At 39.4% G+C, this 23,117-nt stretch overlaps 2 protein-coding genes across 2 annotated transcripts; one reads left to right on the top strand and one right to left on the bottom strand.

Moving 5' to 3' along the window:
- The first annotated feature begins 999 nt into the window (after positions 1 to 999).
- MCUB (mitochondrial calcium uniporter dominant negative subunit beta) lies at positions 1,000 to 12,157 on the top strand. Its single transcript, XM_085309529.1, has 8 exons — positions 1,000 to 1,044; positions 1,134 to 1,209; positions 1,590 to 1,760; positions 7,317 to 7,421; positions 7,627 to 7,787; positions 8,578 to 8,781; positions 10,213 to 10,329; positions 11,303 to 12,157. The coding sequence occupies exons 1-8, from the start codon at positions 1,000 to 1,002 to the stop codon at positions 11,378 to 11,380; spliced, it is 957 nt and encodes a 318-aa protein (XP_085165655.1). The 3' UTR covers positions 11,381 to 12,157.
- Positions 11,883 to 20,942, bottom strand: CASP6 (caspase 6). The gene is made up of 8 exons (XM_085309516.1): positions 20,829 to 20,942; positions 19,558 to 19,627; positions 18,769 to 18,811; positions 16,906 to 17,058; positions 16,388 to 16,464; positions 15,796 to 15,971; positions 14,077 to 14,236; positions 11,883 to 13,431 (listed from the first exon to the last, which is right to left on the bottom strand). The coding sequence occupies exons 1-8, from the start codon at positions 20,940 to 20,942 to the stop codon at positions 13,193 to 13,195; spliced, it is 1,032 nt and encodes a 343-aa protein (XP_085165642.1). The 3' UTR covers positions 11,883 to 13,192.
- Between the last annotated feature and the right edge of the window lie 2,175 nt (positions 20,943 to 23,117).

Raw genomic sequence — 23,117 nt, 5'->3', positions numbered from 1 at the left:
AGCTAGTAGTGGTTATTTGGATATCCAGGAAATGTTGTTGCCTATACATTTGGTATTTTAAATCCCTGTAGAAAGAAGGTGAAAACCAGACTTACATTGAATTCAATAGAAATCTTGCTGCTGACTTCACTGAGTCAGCATTTTAGCTAAGGTAGTGTTTTAAAACATAGATGTCAATAACGGAAGCTTGAAAGCAGGCAGCATCAGCAAAGTCATAGCCATTCTAATGTTTTTAAATTAAAAATATTCCTTGAGTAGTGATAGGAGAAGATAGGCTTCTGAAAGGAAAAATAAAAAAAAAAGAAGAAAAGAAAGCAAAAAAATGTACTTTTGTGACATCTGACAAAGCTTTGTTGTGTCTCTTTGGGTAATACCAGTGTTTCAGACCTCTATTGCCAGTCTTTGAGAGTCGTCGGTCATTAGGCAAATACCTTGCAGTGTCAGGCCATGCTCCTCACAACATTGCCTGCACTTTTAGTTAAAAGGATCTCTGCAGGCTCAACAGTTCAGCTGTATTTCTTTCATGCCTTAATAGGATCTGGGGTTTCTAATCGTCTCTGCTAGAGCTAAGTTGGCTTTCATTTTATTTGATGGTACGATGAATGTAATTCTGTTTAATATTCAGTAGTAGAGAACTTTTCACTGAGACCATGCCTGTTGTTTTAGATTGCATTGTGGCCTCCAAACAGCTCTGGGTTTCTAGCCCACAGTGTAGAGATCTTTCAAGTGATTGGTTTTTTGCGGGAGAGGAGAGAGCTTATCATAAGAGTTTAGTGAAATATTTCAGGAATGCTGGTGGATGTTGGGATTTTTTTTTTTTTTGAGTTTATTTGCTTTGCTTTGCTTTTCTGGACGGTTTAATTTAGGTTATTTATACCATGCAAGCCAAGAAGTTAAACAGGGTATAGGCAATACCCTGATACCTTTAACAAAACTTAGGCTTTCTAAAAGTCTAAAAGGGATGTTTGTGTCCTTTAATGACAAGAAACTGATAAAGCAATGGTGTTTTCCAGAAATACATCTCGTCCGTCAGATCACACAGAAGTAGAYCACCATGACAGGCTGCCTTTTTTACTAGATAAATCTTGTGTCCTAACCTTTCTAAAAACAGATTCGCTTTGTCTGTGTTACAGGTGCAGCTGTTGAGGCAAACTAGAAGTTGGATACACTGGAAAGGAGCATGTTACAGTACACTGGTGCCATCTGATGGTAACGTTTCCTGTCAGGTTCTTTCCTCTCTTCATCAACAGACTTCTCAATTCCAGCTTCAGGCTGGGGGGGGGGAGATTAAAATGTGGAGTGGGCATTATTGGGCATTGTACGTTACCCCCCCACCACCACCACCCCGATCTGTGTTGCTCTGTGATTAAAGCTGGGATGGCATATACTTATTTTATGGAGATAGGGTAAGTTTAAATTAGTTGCTTGTTGCACATACAGTACTTCARTTTCTGGGACACTATTCATAAGAACAATCTAGAATGTGGTGTGTGGTCTKTCTTTCTTTAACACTTATTTTAAAAACAGCTGACTTTAGCTATGGTTTACAATATGGCTTTTTCACTCACTCTTTTTTTTTCTTTCCCCAGAAGTAACTATTAATTACAGATATGGTCTTCCTGTAATAACTCTTACGTTGCCTACAAGAGGAGAACGTTGTCAGTTTACTATCAAGCCAATGGTAGTAACAGTTGGAGCATTTCTGCGGGATGTACAGAGAGAAGATAAAGGAATTGAGAGGGCAGAAATCTTTGCAACTGGTATCTTGYGTTTCTATCATTTTTTGAATGATTCTGGAGTTTACTTGTTTCAGATACCAATATCTGAGTCCTCTTGGAAAGGCTCATTTAAAAAACAGAATTGGACATACTACTATAACCTTCCTTTCATCCAATTTCCTCTATTGCCTTTTTCGAGTAGCTTTTCTTTGTCATGCTGTTTTAGAATAAATTTATCTTTTCAGGTTTCTTTGATATCTCTTTTATTTTCTTGTCCTCTGTGATCACTTTTAAAATGAGCAGCAACCTAGCAAGCAGCTGGGTTCCTCCCCCCCCTTTAGGTAATACACAGACGAAAGATGGGGTAAAGAAAGATTGGTTGGAAGGTTCATAACTGCGTACATTCATAATGTTTCCTTTGCTCTTGAGTCCAGTGACTTCGAAAGGAACTGAAAATARATTGGTGCTCCTAGAAAATCAAGAAGCCACAGATAGTTGCCTTTGAGAGTGCTTAGTAAAGCAGGGAAATACTGTGTGGAGCAACATATTTACAGCTTTGAGAGCAACGGAGATGATATGATCTATGTGGATCCCACTGCATTCATGAACTTCATGTGCATGAAAACTTAATATTAGATACTGATGTCTGCTAAGCAGGAAAGGTAGAAGTTTCGTGCTGTCTTGCGTAGCACCTGCTCCGTAAAGTGTTTCTTGAAGCGTGCTACAAGCCCTCAAAACTTTGCTAGCTCAGAGGAAACAGAGATTGTGCAAGTCTAATGATTGGGCGCCTTCTAAAAGGCCCGAAGACTTGATCCAAAAGTCACATTTAAAAGTCAGAGTAAGAAATGAAGTGTGAGCTGCAAATTGCTTAATTCTTTTGAAAGTTATGCTTCCAATCAACGAGAGAGAGATTCAGTAAGTACAAGCAAGGTACTATGTTTAGCTAACTGGAATTGAAGAGTTTTTTTTTTTTTAAAAAAAAAAAAAATGGTGCTGTGGCTAAGACTGCACTGAAGATCCAGACTGCAAGGCAGCTTCCATAGCTGAGGTCCTGTGTTAATATGATGAAATACGCAGGTAGGAGAAATGTTTTATGTCACTTAAAAATGCTGATTCTTAGTGGAACTAATACTTAAAAGTCCTCATAGCTGCTTATCAAAATGCTACCCCGTCTTTCTTTTCTCTCAGCTCCTATTTTAAGTGAAGAAAACTAGTTTTTCCTAGCATTGATTAGTWTGGCCACAGTTTCTGAGAACATAACATTCCTTGCTGTGTTACCAGAGTGCATTGTTTGTATACATTTTTGAACTGTAGCTAGACACTTTGCTTTTCTTTTATTTGCAATTCAAAACTAGGCAAGCTTGCTAGCAGGAGTTACTTACCTGCTAGAGGTGACCTATCTCTCCCTGTCCCCTRCCCTAGTTTTGGGGAAATCATTTTATAATTGGTTGATAACGAAGATGCCCTCTCAATCAGAAGTACTTTGTCCCTGCTATCGAACACTCATAATTCAGAAGTATCTCTAAGTGGCGTGTTACCACTTTAGACTTGTTATGAACTTAGAAGCATGAGCTTAGATCTTTTTTTCTCCTCTGCAGATTAAAAGAGCAACTCACACTTGAACTATGAAATGGCTCTTACTGTATTCTTATAATTTAATTTGTTCTCTGAAAGTTTTTGTTGTTTTAATTTTCTGACTCTGTGAAGCATGTAGACAAACTGTTGCTTTAATTGATTCAATACATTTATGCAGGTAAATGACTTAAAAGCATTGCAAAAGGTGTTTTGTAAGACTCGAACGTATTTTCAAAAGGCACTGTGATGATCATTGTCAGCAGCAGCTGTTCCCATTAGCATCCAARTTTTCACTTAAAATGATTGTTTAATGTGATCAGACAGAGCTAACCAAGAACCTGCTCCTGTGAACAGGTACTGGTGAGTACTGCTGTCTGTGCAGACTTGTGCAGAATGAGCACCTGATTCACTGCTGAATCCCATTCTTCTGTGTTGTCTTAGCAAAAGCTTTATGTTAACTACTTGTTCTGCTTCAGTGCAAACTTCAGTTACTTGTGAAGCATGAGGTAATTTCCATAAGAAATCTAATCTAGAAGTTGAGATTTTTTTTTTTTTTTTTTAGATGTGCATCAGGTTCCTAAATGTAAAGCAAGCAGGGCTTTTTTCCCCTCATGTCATCTGTTTAAACCCCTGGCTTTGGAATAAAACATTGTATGCTTCGATTAAAACAATGACTATTATATAGTTCTCTGCTGCATATTTTCAACTGTGAGGCAGTTGTAATGGTAGTAAACCGCTTTGGTGTTTAATTTATTAGGAAACTAATACTGTGGAGAGAAAATACTGGTTGAGCACTATGAATGGAATTTAAACATACATTATTTAAGAAAACTTATGAAGGTTTGATTTAGAGTAGATGTTTTTCTTGTTTGCTTAGCAATTAAATGAAACCCAATCRTAATTGAAGGCATAGAAACATATTCAATGCTGTCATTTTCTGCAGATTTGATTCTAGCCCTGAAAAATTTCTGTAGACCAAAAAATGGCTTCTTGTCCACATTTGAACACTTACGCTTAGATATAAGAAGGAAAGCAGCTTTTTGCTGAAAGCTTTGATGGAATTTTATATTAAAAAAACTTATCAACAAAACTGAACACTTTTATGCTTTTCAGTGAATGAAAGGTAGGACAAGCTAATAAGTCTGTGTTGTATCAAATGCAGTACAAAGAGCCTGTCTGGCACTTCCTTTGAAAAGCATTTTTTGCTTAAATGTCACTTTATAAATGTCACCTTAATAATTTACATGCAAATGAGCTTTGATGTCCTATTAAATTGTTTTTAAAAAATGGATGGGCACATTAAAATTTCAAATTTTGGGTTGAAAGTGATAGTCTTCCAAATTGGCCTTTCTACCCCCAGAGTGGGTCAGGGAGCCACCTGGTGCATTTGCTGTCAGAGCTCAGTAATCTAAGTCTCAGCAGATGGGACCAGACAGCAGAGTTCCAATGAATAAATAATTACAGATGTGGGTTTATCAGCAGCATCTTTCTATAGTGAGCACATGGAGACAGATGGAAGAGCTGGAGCAGTAGTGCTGCGAGAAATGCTTACATACAAAAACCTTCATTAAGTTTCACAGCCTGATTGTTATTCTTGTCAGCAGTAAAGCTTCTGTTTTCTGCCTCCTGTGCACCCATTCATAGGCCCAGGGGGAAGGTGCTCTTTTTATGTATAGGAAATGAAAGTTAAAGAGCTGCTGTGGAGCAGCTGGCCTCTGGCTTTGGAGCCCTTGCACCACAGCTATGTCATATGTCCGGCAGCAGTGTTCTGCAGCCCCGTAGGTCCTTGGGCTGTCTGAACACCCTTTTGGGAAAGGAAGTGAATCAATGGGGCTTATGTCGCTGGCCACAGGCCAAGGAGAACCCTGGGGATCCACCATTAGGTCTTGCTGCAAATGACTCTGGGAGCTCCTCTCCTGCCTCTTCAGCACCCGGTGGTATGGGACGTGATCTTTTGCCTCTTAGCTACATGGAGGTACTGTAGACAGTGAAATGAGCAGGAGGAATGAAAGCCGGCAAGTAGGAAGGTAGTCACATACCAAAGGAAACAAGTCCTGTACAAGTGTCAGGCCACTGCAAACAATGAAACAAAAAGCAGATCAAAAGCATTGTGCAAACCAGATCTTTTAAATTTCAGCAGGTTTTAGATTGCATTTGCCCTAGTGTTTTGAATGTCAGATCGGAAGAGATCCATTTCTCATTTGGATGCAGATCTTTCCTGTTGTTTGAGAGATCAGCAATGTTGCCAGAGTAGTAATCTTGCAAGGTCTGCTGTGTTGAGAATGCCCTGGGAAGGGCCTGCAGTGTGTCAGTGCTGTTGGATACAAACCAATTAATTTATTGAAATTGGGTTCCACCTAATAACGGCAGATCTTCTGTAAGCCCTAGGCAGACACGAGTACTGCCTTTTGGATGAAAGGGCTTTTTGCAAAGAAAATGGTAGAGAGGGAATGAAAAGAAGCAACAAATATGAAAGGAGGAAAAATAAACAAACAGCAAGGAGCTTTCTTGATTGAATATCGGTTGCCCCCTTGTTTCCAGTTTTAAGTTACTGAAACTAGATGTGAATGATTTTTCTTCTCAGCCTATTCTCTATGTTGCTGATGGGATAGTGTTCCTGTAAAGTTTTGCATAAAAGAATAGAACAAGGTTCTGCAGAGCTTTTTATATTAACACTTCTGTGATTCCCGGTCTCTCTTGTACTGGACAGTCTACTCTCTGTTACAACTGGTTTTAAAACAGAATGATTACAAGTACAAAATATTGCCTTTCATACTGATTGTTAGTAAAAATCTGGAGAATACTGCTGACAAGTATTGTTCTTTTTGACCAGAAGAGCTTGTTCAAGGAAAGACAGATACCTGTAATTGAAGGTGAGGTCTTTGAAGATTGGTTTATTTTCAAAAACCCTTTGTTCTAGGCTCAAGTGAGGATACAAACTTGTGTGTGGATGGTGAAAGAAAAGTCTTCCCATCGCAATTTGTTGTGGTTTTATGCAAGACATTTCTTCCTCCTCTGTCCTCACTTTCCCAGTGGGTCAATTTTAGTCATGATCACGGCAATCATAACAAGAAAATACACAAGCCTGCTCATAGTAGCAACAATATCATTAAGTTTCTAACCAATTCTGTAATCACAGACCAGATTTTTACATCTATTAAAGCTCTTAAAAATGAACCCCAAACCTAGCTTCCTAAAGGCTTACTTAAATATGCATATTCCTTTTAATTCATAGGGTCATTTTCATGAGTAGAGATTTATAAAATCTCTTAAACAGAGAGCTACAATTTGTTTCTTTGTTTATTTGCTGATGACGACCTATATAAATTGTTGGGGTTTTTTTTGAGTGGAGGATATATAGGAAATACAGTATTTTCAAATTCACATGCATGCTCTAAATCCTTGAATGTATGTGTGTAAATTTTGAAGGTCTTCAGTAATACGTTGTCCTTTATCCAAACAATGCAAATACTGATGTTAACGCTTAAGAGCCATGGTGATATTAAATGAGTGAGAAATGTCTGTAAGAGAAAGGGGCAACCTGGTTCTGCTGGTTTCTGTGGAATTGAGCTCTTTAACACTGATTTTTCCTTGAAAATGGTGTCCGGCTAAACTCCAGCTGATTCCCAAACTAAGTCAAATTTAGGAGAAATATAGTAAAGACTAAGTAGCAAAATAGGAGTAAAATACTAGTAAAAATAATAGTGAAGACTAGTGAAACTGAGAGAATTTTAAAAATTTGAATGATGCTAGTAGAGAAAGTCTTCAGTCATATGCTCTGTCTTGATGTGTTCCCCTTCAAAAATGTAAGGGAAAAGTTTCCTGCACAGAATGGAAGTGAGCAATAGCAGAAAACATAGGACCATACTAGAAATTTCCTGTTTAGTATCAGTTACCAAACTTATTCAAAGTACCATGCCCTTCCAAACGTTATTGATAGAGAACCTTTCCAAAAGAACATCAGCTGATCTTTAAGATCTTTTATGACTACTATGTTTTGTAACGTAAATCTTTCTTCTGCAGATGGTAGCAAGGTCTCTGATACAACCTTGATGGAGGTCTTACTGATGAATGACTTTAAACTTGTTATCAACAACACAGCATACAGTGTGTCAGCTCCTAAAAAAGGTATGAACTACACTTAATGACTCTGATTATCTCATTTCATCTAGTGAAAGGCATCAAAAAACCTCAGAAAACAGAAACCTGTCTGGAGAAAGGAATCACTCTTTGCTTCATCTGATGGCACTGCTTTTTTTGAGGGGTGTGAGAGAAGAGAATGAAGAGGGGCAAGTTTTTGAAATATTGTATATGACAAGCATTTTCTTCTTAGGTAAGCTGAGTAGTGAGCATGCTACTGAAATGGAAGATATCAAATCCTTGGTTCACAGACTGTTCGTGGCTATACACATAGAAGATCACCAGATCAGGAAAGAGAGAGAATTACTACAGAAACTGGAATATCTGAAAGAGCAGCTGCTGCCTCTTGAACAGGTTGGAAAGGATGTTTATTTTTACTGTAAAATACAAAAGTGTTTTTTTCAGCAAGACTAAGTTTTGTCATATGAAGAGATCAGCACAAATGGCTAGAGTGTGTCTCACTTGTTTGTCAGGATTATTTTCAGCTCAATTCTTTTCCTTCCCGCTGTGCGCATTCCCTATGTAGAAACCAGCAAAACTAGAGAAAACTGTCATGAACAAGCCTTTCTGTGGCTAGTAGTAAAGTGAGAGTCTGCTTAGTCACCTTTTGCTGTATCAGTTCTGAATACTCATTATAGAAAAAACGGCAGCGAGGTAGAAATTATCTGTGGCTTAGGCTAGGTTTTTCTGTGATCACCAGGGCAGCCAAATCGTTCAGACTGCTGAGTGCCATAATCCAGGAAGGGAAGGTATGAGTGTTGATGCAGGGAAGGCTATGCTCACCCGGCATGAAGGGGGAAAGACAGAAAAASCCTAACAGGATGAACAAACTTTTCCTTGCTACTGTTGGCTTCAGATCTGCTATGTGAGGACCAGGCTCAGAAAGCATTAACCAGAGCTGTCTTGAATGATAACAGGAAATCCAGTAGACATAAATCCCTAGTAGTAGGAAGGAGAAATAACAGCAGCATCTGGAGCACAACAGCTAGGAGGTGCCTGTTGCCCTTGGACTTCAGTTGTGAGTAGGAAAGGGGAGAGCCCTGACAAACGGATCTGTCTCAGCAGCAGAGAACATAGTTGAAAAGCTGCTAATCGGTCACTCTTATGTTTTAGCTAAACACATTTCTGTATTTCTTTTCCTTAGATGAAAGCTAGAATCACGGACAGTGCAGATGCAAAGACCTCTAGGCTTCTATGGGTGGGCTTAGCTCTGATGTCGACACAAGGGGGAGCGCTGGCCTGGCTCACGTGGTGGGTCTATTCCTGGGATATCATGGAGCCAGTCACATACTTCATCACTTATGGGAGTGCCATGGCTTTCTACGCCTACTTTGTTCTAACGAAACAGGTAAGTCCTTATCTGTGCGTGTCTGGAATATTGTAAAACAGGAAATTTGACTGTGAAAATCACAATGCTTGGCTTATGATGAAAGTAATTTAGTATCATCAGATGGACGCTTGGTTGTTTTCTAACATAGCTGCTCACTGTGTGAAAACAAGCCAGGCACTGTTGCGCGTGAACTGCAAACAAGCTGCTGAGTAGAACTGTTATCTCTAAGATTTTGTAACCTGGAGAATCAAAAGTGATGAATGAAATGTGCCCTTTTAACTTCTTGCAAATCACTTTGAAATGTAATTAGCACCTTGCTCATGGCTGTAAAGGGAGGGTAACTAGTAGCACTGTGGCGGTTCGTGAAGACTACCTTAGGAGCAGACCAGGAAGCAAATGACTGAAACAGCATCTTTTATTTGCTGGAGTTCACATACAAACAGTGCAGGGGGTAAACCGGCAGGAAATTTGGCAAAATTTGGCAAACTGGGGGAAGTCTGGAGTTGCATTACTGACATACGTCTGCTTCAGTGCATAAAAAATTTTATATTGCTTTGTTCTCTATAGCCTTACTATTTTTATCTTTGCGTGAATGGAGGTAAATCCATGACAACTGAAATAGGGGGGGAATTGGGTGTTGTTTAGAAGAAAAGATTTTGCTAAGTAACAAAAAAGCAGATCCTCACTGAACTGCAGAATGCAGACTAGTCCTGAAATCACTTATTGCTTGGAGAAATGTTTCTTTTTCCTCTTTTGGCTTTGTGCTCTGTTCTCAAAGTGGATGTCTTCATGTTGAACTTCACGTGATGCAAAGCTCCGCTTGTTGGGGAGTTATATGGAAGAATAACCAACACTTACTTCCATAATACCAATTATAGAACTCATGAGATGTCAGATTCGTTTAGTAGAAAAAGGAGACGTGGCTGTTCTTATGAACAGCTGTCTCTGAATGTGAGTTTCAGTCCTTCTCACTAATTTTTAAGAACGGCTAAGGCATTTCTACTTTTTATATAAAAATAGAGGTTTTTTGAACAGCCAGTGGTGCCACAGTTTGACATTTTCAAATATATCTTAGAGAAAAGCAGTTGAATAGCTTGAATAGCTGACTTTCTCTGACTCCTTGGAAAGTCATGTCCATTTATTCAGATGGCTCCAGTTATGAAAATTAAGATACGCCTTTATCATGGTTGAAAACTCCTATAGACCTAGTAGCAGTGATTCCTAACCTGTATCTAAAAAGTCCTTATGATATATAGAACCTTTGTATGTAGCCTGTTAGCAAGATACATACATACATAATACCCTCGTACCTCCCCCCCACCCGCCCTTGAACTAGGATAGTTCCTGAAACAGGCTAAACTTCTATTAAAAAATCCTTTGTACACGTAATCTTCTGACCTCTGCCATTTTTCTTGCTAACCTCAAGTATGTTCCTGCTTTCTCTACCAGGACTACATTTACTCAGACGCTAAAGACAGGCAGTTCCTCCACTACTTCTATCGGAAATCCAAAAGCCAGTGTTTCAATGTGCAACAGTATAACAAGCTAAAAGAAGATCTAGCAGAGGTATTTACACAAAGTCCTTAAATACAGGGGTGGTCTCTGGGGTATGACTTTTCAGATAAACTCTCAGCTTACAGAAAAGTGACTTCAAGGTTTATTATTTATATTCAGAACAGTTTATTACTTATGAACCAGTTTGAGCTGTTTAAATAACCATGCGGTGTGTTTGTCACTGACATACGTGCTACCTGAGCAGATCATCAGAAAGAGCTTCATGAATTTAATTGAAAAATAAGTCAGTTTGTCAGCCCTGCATATCCATTTCTTCATATTTAAATATTTTGCATATTTTTACTTAATATTTGCATCCTCAGCACTTTTAATACAACAGCTATGCTGCTTTCAAAAACAGCGTGTTTGCTGCATTGCTGTGGTAATACAAACTCCCTACCTCAGAAAGAGACTGTCTTGCAGAGTTCAGCATTTGAGAGCTTAATGCTACTCCTTAGGTGATACATTTAGACTTCCATTCAGTCTCCTGCATTCTGTAAAGCTGATGGGTGTGCCTGGGAGAAACTGTGGCCTGTGGCAGGGACGGGAGGGGGGAAGGCAAGTCTTTACACACTCCACCTCCAGTTYTCATTCCCTTGTCTTATCTCCCCAACCATATGTCTTGTTAAAATAGAAACCATCCTTAATTTTAGTTCAAGACTCTTGGTTAAAGATATTACTTGGTAAGTCACATATGGTATGAGGCTGTAATTTTTTGCTTTTTCAGTGGCCTGTGAGTATGAATTCTGTAATTTCTCTGTTTTCTGGAAAATATTACTGTGGGATGGGGGTAACAGGGAGGTTAGTGCTCTCTGGAAACTGGCTGAATGACCTGAACTTATCTAAATGCTCAGTATCTTATACTTGATTGGTCTGCTTTCTTGCATCAGACCAACATCTTATGAGAAAGATACTGGATATATAAAAGGGGAGGAGAAAGATACAGGCTGCAGCAGGATGAACTTCTTGCTTTTTTTACTGACAGGCTGAGGAATCGTTGAGGCGTCTGCGCCAACCTCTACAGCTGAGGCTTCCAATCCAGCAAATCAACGACAAGGACTGATTTCTTTTTTTTATAAATAATTGAATTGTCCTTTCAAAGCTGATATGAGCATTTAATTACTCTTTAAAAGATGGATATTTTTGACCAGTATAGTTTTGAAAGTTACAATAAATATATATAAAAATAATTGTATCACTTGATTGTTTGAGTTTTTAATATGGGAAGAAGCTGCTGAAACAAAGTTCTTCAAGATGTTTGTCAAATCTCATCAGTAAATTAGAGGCATTTCTCTCACTSGTATAATGACGGGGATGTTTTTGAGAACGAGGGCAGTCTTTTAAGGACCATTTGCTATAAGACAGCAGCAGTTCAGAAAATAATTAACTTCTGCCCTGAGTATTAGCAATTTTCTTACTAAGTGATGGCTTCCTTTTCCCCAGCTCTGTGCTCTGATTTTGTTGGTATACAAGCCTAACTTCCACCAATAATACTATCTGAAGTACACTTTTTTGAGTGAATACTGTCAGGAAAGTAAGATATATCAAACTCATTTACTATAAAATAATTTTACTGTATCATTTTATTAAACTTATCAAAACAATCAAACATACGTGATTCATACAAAGCATAAATGTAGCCATAATAAGATTTAACATCTGTGACTTAGAGCATGCTCTATGGGAGGATTTAAGTGAAGCAGACAAGCAGATAATTATTTTATACTCAGGAAACTGAATTATGATATTTATTCTCTGCTTGAGTTCTCCATTGTGTCCCAGAGTTAAGTGTATGTATCAGTAATGTAAAAACTAATAAAGTAGTACTTGCTTCCCTTGAGCATGTTCTAAATTCCTGATGCTTCTACAGTAACAACTGGAAACATCCTATGGTGGCTGAGGTACTATCACTTAATAGTGCATAGAGGGGCCAAGGGGAGAAGGAGGTTAATCCAACAGCAAGGCCTGAATGAAAAGGTCTGAATATGCTGTATTTTGGAAAGCCCGTGAGAGATGTCCAGGAGAGTTTTAAGTGATACTGGAAGTGATTAGGTTTAGAGGCTAACTTACCCCTGTCAAGGAATGTATTTGTAATCAAAGTATATTTAAGCTAACACTAAAAGCAAGCTTTATGTAGTCTGTTTGCCAATGCCTGTGTTATTCCCAAGGATGCAAAGCACAAGCAAGATTTAATTGTACTGTAAATGTAAGTGAAGTGCAAGCAAAAAGAAGCCCTTTCTTATAGGGCTAGTTTCAATACAGCAATTGTACTGAAGTAGTGCCTTTTCCTAGTTAGGAGAAATTTGAAAGTTGTGGCTAAAAAGCTTAACAAATCCACATAAAATTAAAGGTGGACATGCAAGTTTGGCATGTACCAAAACCAACACTGTCCACACATTCATTGTGTGTGTGTCCAAACATTTATAAAGATGCCCTAAAAAAGGGTATATATAATCTCCTGTAAACTAGGGGAGCTCTTGGAGCAAGAAGAGCTGCTCTAATGGAGCATGTAAAAAGTTCTGGAAACAGTAAAATGCACCATAGTTAGTTAGATGAGAGTCAGAAAAAAAATCTGTAAAGAGGCTTATTTTAATAAAATCTGAGCACCTCTTACTGGTTTTGTACCAATCAGCTTTTCCCAGATTCCCTGAGATGAACAGAGCTGCAGCACCAGATTAAGATTTTGTAAACTAATATACAGAAGAACTGTGAAGTTTAATCCTAATATTTTTGTGAATAATCTTGTTAGAATTATTTTCAAGATTGGAATAAATTTAGACTGCAGAAAATGCACAGTACTAGTTTCCTGAATTAAGATGGCATTCAATTTTTCTGCAGTGAGCATTAATCAGTAATTTTCATCGTTGATAGATACCTACTTAGATTTTGGATGAAAATACAATTTTTTAGTTAACATTGAGGCAAAACAAGGAATCTGCTTCTTTCCTATAGCATTAATATCTCTGCACATCTCTACCTTGCGATAAGACACTTTCCTGTTAACAACAGTGAGAAGTTCTGTGAATTCCAAGGAACAGCCATGATTTCTAAGTGCCTCACACAAGTCTTGAATGTACCAGGAGCCATTCACAGTTTCACGGTGAGAAAAATACCCTATTGAAGAATAGGAACATAAAATTAAATTCAACAAAGAGTAGTCATGCCACTTGAAGCATATCCATGTGTTACTGCTTCCTAGCTTTATCCATTAGCGCAGTCAGTGGAATCATTAATGGATATACATCCTATTTTGTCACTTATGTAATCTTACAGGAGACTGTACAAATTAAATGATTTTGAGATCTCTTATACCTCACTCACAGATCACTCAGATCATTGTTGAGTCACTACCACTGAGGTAGCGGTAGCTCACTGTCTACAGGATTGTATCTGCAAGAGAGCAGATGGGAGTGAGGTCAAGATACACTGTGGACTAAGGAAGACACCCATGTAGTGCAGGAGGGTTAAAAGACACCAGGATACTACAGTCCCGGAAAAGAGGAGAATGCTTGCTGTCAGGAAACAGCTCAGCAATAAGACTGTGAAGAACATTTCTGCATATCAAACTAACTGCAGTTTTGATGATTTATTTTCGTTTTTTTTTTAGCATATGGAGCTCTTTCCTAGAGGAAATGTCACTCAATCAATCAGACATGCAAAACAGGCAATTTGGAACTGTGCTGCTTGTTTAGACTGTAAAATGAGAAGCCTGTCACAGGGCAATATCAGAAACAAATATGTAAAATATTAGAACTTTACCTTGTGCCACGGAGTAGCACATGAGGAAGTCTGCACCAGCAGGCAGGGTATAGAYACCTGCTGCATCCACTTCAGTCTCATTGGCAGTGGATTCGTTCTCTGCACTGTCTACGAAATCACGAACAGCAACTGGATCTTCATGTTTATCACCTCGACATGCCTAGCAGAGCGAAAAGGGTGCCTTGTTACAATGAATACRGATTTATAAAGCCCCATTTACTTCTCCATCAATCAAAATGCTTAAGTCCAGTGAAAGCTCTGAGATGGTGATAATTGCATTGAAGCACAGCCACCACTATATGCTGTTATACTGCTTCTTTAGTGCAGTGCAGGCAAATGTCTTATCAGTTGAGGGAATGGGGTTTTTTTGTTTGCTCTGAGTGTGGGTTTTTTTGTTTGTTGTTTTCTTTTTGTGAGAAGCCAGTAACAGGCTGGAATGGTCAGTGTTGCAGAAAGGTATACGAGGAGGGTAAGAACGTTAGAACATGCTCAAAGACATAAAGCAGGCAACATGCATTATTTAACAGYTATTACTAAGAGAGAAACATCTCTTTTATTAACAGCAAGGACAGAACTTCTTCACTGTATGCTCTGATTTCCAATGGCAAATGCTAACTGATTATTCTTTGTGCTGTAAGTGAACTTAGTTTATGAACCAAACTAAGTCAATTTGCTTTATGGTGATTATATATTATAAATGTTTCTAAATAGTATATGTAATACATTACTGAAATATGTAAATATGTTTCCATCTTCAGACATCTGATTTAAGAAAAATTCAAAGCTGAATGAGTCCTAATGAAAGATGAATTAGCACTATGTTTATTTTTGTAGAGGCCGAGTGCCTAAGTTAGATTTCATTTGAAAATGTAACTCATTAAAGAGTTTACTGGAAGATGAATGCTTTAAGCCACAATCCCAACTATGTAAATTATTACAAATTGTAGTAATTGTACAGTCTGCTGAAGGCCAGGTTCTCATCTGAGTTCKCCAACTGTAACCTGGATGAAGCCCYAAGTAACCTAGTCTGGTGTCATAGCTGACCCTGCTTTGAACAGGAGCTGGACTAGAGACCTCCTGATGTCCCTTTTGRCCTGAAATAYCCTATGAACCAAGGTGTGCAACACTGCATATATGCTTTATTTGACCACTGACCACAAGAAGTATTTCTGAGCCAGTGAAGGCTGAAACTGATTCTTTAAATGCTACTAGATGCCAAGCATAGGTAACAACAAAACAAACAAAACCCAGCAACAGAAGAAATTCTGTATCAAGTAAAGGGACTTTTCTGGAAGGAAACAGAGAAAGTGAGCAAGTTTGATGGCCACCTAAAGCCTAACCTAGTGGGTGTGAGTTGTGAATAGCAGAAACTGAGTTAACATGTTCTGCTGTGAACAGAAAGCTGTTCGCAACTTTCTCCAAAAACTGACAATACTGTCTTTCCTACCATTAAACATATACTGACAATCTGTCCAACAGATTTTGGTTGCTCTTTATTTAATTGTATCTTACTAAATACAGCTAGAGCATACCAAAAGGTTAAAACAAAACAACATAAATAAATGCCTTAAGGAACAGTTTTCTATCCCCTTCTCCCCTAAAGATATAAAAACTTCCCCTTTGGAAAGATTTTTACAGGAAAACTGACTTCTATATCATCTACAAGATGATGATATAGATCAGTATTCTCTCTGCTGAATTCAGAAACAGATGTCTTACCTGAATGATAAATATTTTAGGCTTTCCCACCAGACTCTGGCACCTGTCTCCTCTGAACATGCTTGTGATTGTTTCAATTTTGATTTGGGCATCATATGCATAAACGTGATCATTCTCGCCATGGCTCAGGATCACACATACAAAGCAGTCAGCATCACTGTGGTCCTCTGCAGAGGCTGAAATAATCAAATGGTGTTTAGATGACAAACACTAATTTTTAGGTTTAAAAAACATTGTACTTTATATCATTTCATTTAATCTCAGATCAATTCTTTTTCAAATGAACTCTACTTTCAGATAGTGTAAGACTGCAGAGATCTGAAGGTACAATGATTCACAGTGGCTGAAGTTTCAGGCCGCTACAAGTAAAAAGGAGAACGTTACTAACTTCTCCTGCCTGCAGGTAACTTTTTTCAGCTCCCGCAACTTCACTACTTATCTGAATTCTGACCTTTAAGCCCTTTAATGTTAAAAAAAAAATCCCTCATGCGCAAAAATGATTTTAAGATGAACATAAAGGAAAAAAAGTAGTAAGACGTATCTAGAATTTCCGTTACAAATAGTTACATGTAATCAACATATAGTCTCCTACCATCATAAATTTTCTCCAGCATATCTTCTGCTTTCAGGTCATCAAAGCATCTGACTTCAAATCCAAGGTCTGTCAAACTATCATTAAAACACATCAGTATTAGTAAAAATCTTTTCTCAAATGATGTATGCCAGTTGCTTTTATTGTGAGAGAGTGAGTATCCAATGGGATTATTTATGATAAAATAGCTAAATGTGACTTTAAACTCTGGTTAGCTTCACGTACAGGTGTAACAGCTAATGTTATTTTGAACCTTTTGTCAGAAGAGAGGACTGACTCACTGAAATCCATGGTACTTGTGCTAGCAGTTTCAGTGACTTAAAGGAACGTGACTTGAAGCTTTTCTTTTCTTTTTTAATCATGGCTATCTTTGCTAAGCCTGTATAGGTGTTCGTCTGCAACATCTTTTGTTCTCTACTTCCACACAGGATCCAGTCACTGCTTATTTGAAGCAGATTTCTGAAGTTTAGTTTCTTAAGCTTTTGTAAAGAAATCAAGCTGGAAACCAAATTTCTTACCTGCATGTCAGATTCTTTTTGTCTGCAATAGTTCCACGTCTTTCTGGCAGCATTAAATGCCAAAAAAAGTGCTCGTGATTGAAGATTAATGCAACTCCTCTTCTTTGGTGGTTCATTTTGTACTGCTCAACAGAGTCAAGTGTTTGTTTATTCCTGGAGACAGAAAACATTCTTGATAACTGAGTTAATGGCTAACTGAATTCCCTTTGTGTATTCTCACTAGCTGAGATTTTTGTAACTGACCATGAGGATGCAGTTTCAGAAGACAAGACTTTAACACCTTAAAATTTTAGAAAGAGCCTGATCACTAGGTCTTTTTGAAATTCTTGGGCATATTAAGCAATTAAGTTAGTGCTGGGTGTATACTAACACACAGGCAGAGTTAAATAATTCCTCTAAGACAGATTTGTATTGTTACCTGTCAGGAGGCTATCTCATTAGTAAGAAACACAGAAGGGTATATAAAAGAGTGTGTTTAAATGCAGGTCCAAATCTCCATGTTTTCTATTTAGCTAAATATTATTTTAACATARTTGGATTGTGTATATGTATTTATTTGCAACTGTAATTGTCTGAGCTTTGCTTTATGTGTTATGAACAATAGCGGTGTGGAAGTTGCTGATAGCACACTATGGATTCTATTTTTGGACCCAAAAGGTCCTTTCCAGGCTTTGGCATGGCTGTATTTAAGGGGAAAAAGCAGACAAAAATCTTACTGCTTCTGTTGACAGAAGTGATAGTGCAGTGAACAGAAGCTAAAACGCTTCTGGCAGTAGCCAGTGCTATGRGTGCACAGAATGACAGTCCAGGTCACGCTGCCCTAGAACTGGTTCTAGGCAGAGCCGTTACTTTTGGCATGTTGCTGTGTTTTTTCTGCTGTGGAATGTTCAGGTTTGGTGCCTTTCCTGGGAGAAATGGCTTAGAATATTTGCCTACAGAAGTTATCTGATGATCACAGTTTCTTCCAAAATACTTTTTTTTTCTCCACTACAAGACACAAGTTATTCAACTATTTCTGTTTCTCCATTTTTATTCTGAGCAGCCCCTTAATAAAACATCTTTCTGCAACAACTACAGAAGAACTCAGAACAGGGTACAGAAACTCAATGACTATTTGAAGTTGGGGGATTTTTACAATGTTTGTTGAATAACTGGTAAGAAAAGTGAGTGAGGTTCTTTATCTCAYGCTCCCTAATTTGAGTACTTAACATGACAAAATGCAGAGGTGCTAAACTTTAGACCTGTAGTTATGAATGACATTTCATGCATGCTAGAGTTTATTTGGATTTTGGTGATGGTTTTTCTTCCTTAAAACTCAGAAACATGTTCTGAGGATTTTGGACAGTTACCTTCTCAGATCCAGAGAATGGCGGTTAGAGGATGGTTCCCTCTCTAATTCTCCCTCTGCTTAGCTGTATTCACTGAGTGGGTGAGGCAAAAAAAAAAAAAAAAAAAAAAAAGTTCTAGAAGAGTAGTTGCTGTTGTAAGGTGGAGTGGTAAAAATTTATGGAATCACTATCCCAAGGTCCCTTTGTCTCATGGAGGAATAAATGCCTGTGCTGTGCTCTGTCACTTACTCTGTCCACTTGTTCTTTAGATTGCGATGGTGTCTTTTTGTCACGGTCTTTGCACATTGCTTAACATAATAGGACTCCAATCCTAAGAGTCCATTCTGCGTGCCTTCATGAAAAGAACCATAGTTCTACATCTAATATAGCTAAAATTAGAAACATGGTCTGTAAGTAGGTGGGGTTGAGTAAATAACCCAGTCACATTCTTAAAGATCAGAAAACCCTGAACTGTCCTCAGTGCCACAGCCCTCTCTCTGTCATYGCCATCAGAACTTTACCATCAGAACTTTACCTTTTATCAAGTGCATCTACTTCTGTGATGTTCAGATTTCCATCTGTTAGAAAGACCAGAAAGTGATTTAGCTGCCAAATCATTCATTAAAAAATAAATAAATAAATAAAATAAAAAAAAGGTGTACATATCCAGCCATAAAGTTTGGCTGTTGGTGTGAAAGAAAAGCTCATTCACAAGCCAGGTAATTATGTATGCAGTTGAACTGTCCAATTAGCATTTGTCTGCATGCACAACTTTTGAAGGTTGTTCTTAAAAGTCATGACTCCAACAGTCTGTATTTTAGGCGGTTGAGATGTATGTAGCTAATATATATATTTAAAGTGGGTATATGCAATCTTTAACTTAAATCTCTTTAACTTAAAAGTAGTTATGATTTTACACACATAATCTAAAAATACACTAGTATTTCTTTGATTTCAGTAATGCAGCTAATGCAAAACTAAGTATTCTCTTTGAGGTTAGACACAGCATGTAAATCATAGCAGGTAATGCAACAGTATTAGTATCTAACAAAAATTGAAAAGATGCAAGTTTTATACCTTTTCTTCTGCTAAACTATAGATCAGATAAGTATCCCCAGTAACAGGATGTACATACAGGTAGGTATTGTAGGAACAACAGGGAATGTGCTTATCCTTGGAATTATCAGAGAAAAGACTCGTAGGTGGTTAGKTTTAACTACTTATTCCTTCCACTCAAACATCTCAATGGGATTAAGATCTCAGCTGCTACTACTACTACTGGAAACTACCTACCATGTTAAAAAAATTACATATTACAGCATACCTGTGGTGGTTAATACAGGTCTACTATCCAACTGGACTTGGCCTGCAATTAGAAGAGAAACATGGTTACGCTTACATACATGTTTACATATAATTTTATTTGCGCAATCCCACCTTTTGTTATTTTTTCCATGTTTTTCACAACTGATTGAAGTCTTGCAAACTAAGCTAACATAGATATATAGTGATATGGGGAAAAGTTTATAATAACATAAGAATAAACTTTCAGAAATCTGGAATGGATTTCAGAAGCTTATATATAGAATACCATAGGAAAGGAGACAAGGGGTACAACTCAGTGGGAATCTAATCCCTGTAAGGATGAGTGCCATTATAGATTTTGCATTTGCAGGCGTTAGATCTTATTTATAAGTACTGGCAGTGATCTGACGCATGACAGAATCCATTTCYGTTTGAAGGAAACATAACAAGATGATCAGACTAATGACAGGACAAGTGCTGAAGAATGAGCGTGGATAAAATGCAGCAACAACATCTGTTATCGTGACTTTGTTCCAATGCAAAGCAGAAATTTTTGTATATTTAAGTTCACACTGTATTTATGTTTATATTTGTGCAATTTGGCTGATGTTTTTGCCTCAATTAAATATACAACAGACCTTAAAAACATTATAGTTTTCAAACATCTAAATACCCTGCACCAGGTGAAACTAGGGGAAGATGATTTTTCTTTTCTTTTAATTGTTCAATTTCTAATCTTCAGATTTTTGTTGCCAGTGTCAGTCATATCACAGCTTCATTCAAGTAATACTACTTAAATAAAAAAGACAGTTATTTATGGAAAATTTTGTGCTGGTCTTAAACCTTGTGAAGATGGATTGATTCAAGAGAATCCAAAAAAACTAGGTATGCAATTTTGACTGGATCACATTGGGATCTCATAGCACATGTTTCTTGGATACATTTTAATCTCCTTAATTACATTTACATACAAGATTACATCTCTAGTGTTTTGGCCAAAGGACATGGCACTTAGAAAATACCAGGAACCAAATAGAACAATTAGGTATAAGCCTAAAAGCCTCTTGGGGAACTAAAAAAAAAGACACCAACAGTTCCTACCAAGGAAGAACATTGTTTTACCAAGGTCAGGATTACTTCCTCCTATGAAAAAGGATGCCAAGGGCTGCGAATGTGGAACACCCAATGCAAGCAGTGTGGTTTTACTGTGCTCACCATAACACTAATGCCTCATTCAGCGCCCAGAGGAGAGCGTTCTCAGAGAACAAGAGAACAACGTGCAGTGCTSACCCTTAGGCAGAGGGGCCCAAACCCACATCTGCTGCTGGCTAGTCTGGCTACCTGGTATGTCTTTTCACCTTCTCTACTGAAGTTCTCCTTCTGCTCAGCTAAGGACTTGGGCATCAGAAGCTAGAATCATAGAATCAGTAAGGTTGGAAGGGACCTCTGGAGATCATCTAGTCCAACCTCCCTGCTCAAGCAGGGTCACCTAGAGCACATTAGACAGGGTTGCATCCAGGCGGGCCTTGAATATCTCCAGAGAAGGAGACTCCACAACCTCTCTGGGCAACCTTTTCCAGGGCTCCATCACTCTCACAGGGAAGCAATTCCCCCTCACGTTCAGGCAGAACTTCCTGTGCTTCAATTTCTGCCCATTGCCTCTTGTCCTGTCACATGGGACAACCGAAAAGACTCTCTCCAGTAACTCCATGTCTCTCCTGTACTGGGGAGCCCAGAACTGGACACAGGACTCGAAATGAGGCCTCCCCAGGGCTGAGTGGAGGGGCAGGATCACCTCCCTCGACCTTCTGGCAACACTCTTCCTAATCACCCCAGGAGACCATCGGCTTTCTTGGCCACAAGGGCACACCGCTGGCTCATGGTCAATCTGTCATCCACCAGCACTCCCAGGTCCTTCTCTGCAGAGCTGCTCTCCAGAAGGCCAGCCCCCAGCTTGTACTGGTGCCTAGGGTTATCCTTCCCTAGGTGCAGGGCTCTGCACTTGCTCTTGTCGAACCTCAGGAGGTTCCTCTCTGCCCACCTCTCCAGCCTGTCCAGGTCTCTCTGAATGGTAGAACAGCCCTCCGGTGTGTCAGCCACTCCTCCCAGCTTGGCATCATCAGCAAACTTGCTGAGGAGGCACTCTGTCCCCTCATCCAGGTCACTGATGATGAAGTTGAACAGGATGGAAGMCAGTCCTGAGCACTGGGGGACGCCACTAGCCACAGGCCTCCAACTAGACTCCACGCCACTGGTGACAATCCTCTGAGCTCTGCCTTTCAGCCACTTCTCAATCCACCTCACTGTCCACTCGTCTAACCCACACTTCCTGAGCTTCTCTAGGAGGATGTTATGGGAGACAGTGTCAAAAGCCTTGCTGAAACAGTGGATGTTGTGTACCTCGACCCTTCCCTCATCTACCCAGCTAGTCATTCCATCATGGAAGGCTATTAGATTGGTTAAGCAGGATTTCCCCTTGGTGAATCCATGCTGGCTACTCCTCATCACCTTCTTCGCCTCCATATGCCTGGAGATGACATCCAGAATGAGCTGTTCCTCACCAGGGATGGAGGTGCGGCTGACCGGCCTATAACTGCCTGGGTCCTCCTTCTTGCCCTTTTTGAAGACTGGAGTGACACTGGCTTTCTTCCAGTCCTCGGGCACCTCTCCAGTTCTCCATGACTTTTCAAAGATGATGCAGAGTGGCCTGGCAACAACACCTGCCAGCTCCCTCAGTACTTGTGGGTGCATCCCATCCAGTCCCATGGATTTGTGGATGTAGAAGAAAAGCAGGAGCTTTGCGAGGCTATGAGCTGATGCTCCAGCCTGCTTATGAGGGGCTGCTGCAGCCCCTTTTAGGGAAATGAGGGCAAGATCAGGATCTAGATTCCCAGTCTGAGTATTATTTGTGCCTGCATAAAGGTAAATTCATTTATGCCTGGAATACGAATTTTCTCTCTCCTCGTTTGACATAAAGAGTCCCTGGTTTTAACTCTACCGAGTTAAGCCTGAAGTCTCAACATTCAAGTCCTGCAGCTATCAGTCCAGAGAGCTTTTGGAAAGCTTTCCTTTTAATTTGAGATTTGTCTCCTCTGAAAGTGAAAATCTCAGTTGGAAATGCATTTTGTTTATCCTTCTGGCAGTTTATGTCTGGAATTAACCGGTGCTTTACTGACAGGATCCAAGTCAGCCATCACCTTTCCTACAAGAATACCACTTGCGGTGGTGTAAACGCCTCATACAAATGGTATTGCAGAGCCTAGCAGTCTTGTTTTCACTCCCCTCGAACACACACACACTCTGATAGCGCGTCTATCTCCTGTGTCGACTTGACTTTCTGCAGCATCCCGTTTCTCCTTGGCGCCCGATGTCTGCCTATCCACAGCCGTTTTCCCCGCTCTTCGTGAGCTGCTCGCCTGCCGCGCCGACAACGCGAGCCTCGGGCTGGCGGCTGCCCCGGGGCACTGAGGGTGCGCCGCCGCCGCCCCGGCCCGGCCCGGCCCGGCTCGGCCCTTCGCAGCTGCGCCAGTCCTGCGCCTTCCCTCCCACCCCCCTCCGCCGCCGCCACCGCTAAGGCGC

The sequence above is a fragment of the Rhea americana genome, unplaced genomic scaffold (genome assembly GCF_003343005.1).
Source record: "Rhea americana isolate MKP2758 unplaced genomic scaffold, rheAme1 scaffold_106, whole genome shotgun sequence".
Lineage (NCBI taxonomy): Eukaryota > Metazoa > Chordata > Aves > Rheiformes > Rheidae > Rhea > Rhea americana.
Note: the sequence above shows the minus strand (reverse complement) of the source record. Positions and strands in the feature narration are given on the sequence as shown.

Coding starts and splice junctions, on each gene's coding strand:
- MCUB (XM_085309529.1), top strand. CDS start 1,000: ATGGTGTTTTCCAGAAATACATCTCGTCCGTCAGATCACACAGAA. Junction 7,788..8,577: donor AGCTGCTGCCTCTTGAACAG/GTTGGAAAGGAT, acceptor TCTTTTCCTTAG/ATGAAAGCTAGAATCACGGA. Junction 8,782..10,212: donor ACTTTGTTCTAACGAAACAG/GTAAGTCCTTAT, acceptor TTTCTCTACCAG/GACTACATTTACTCAGACGC.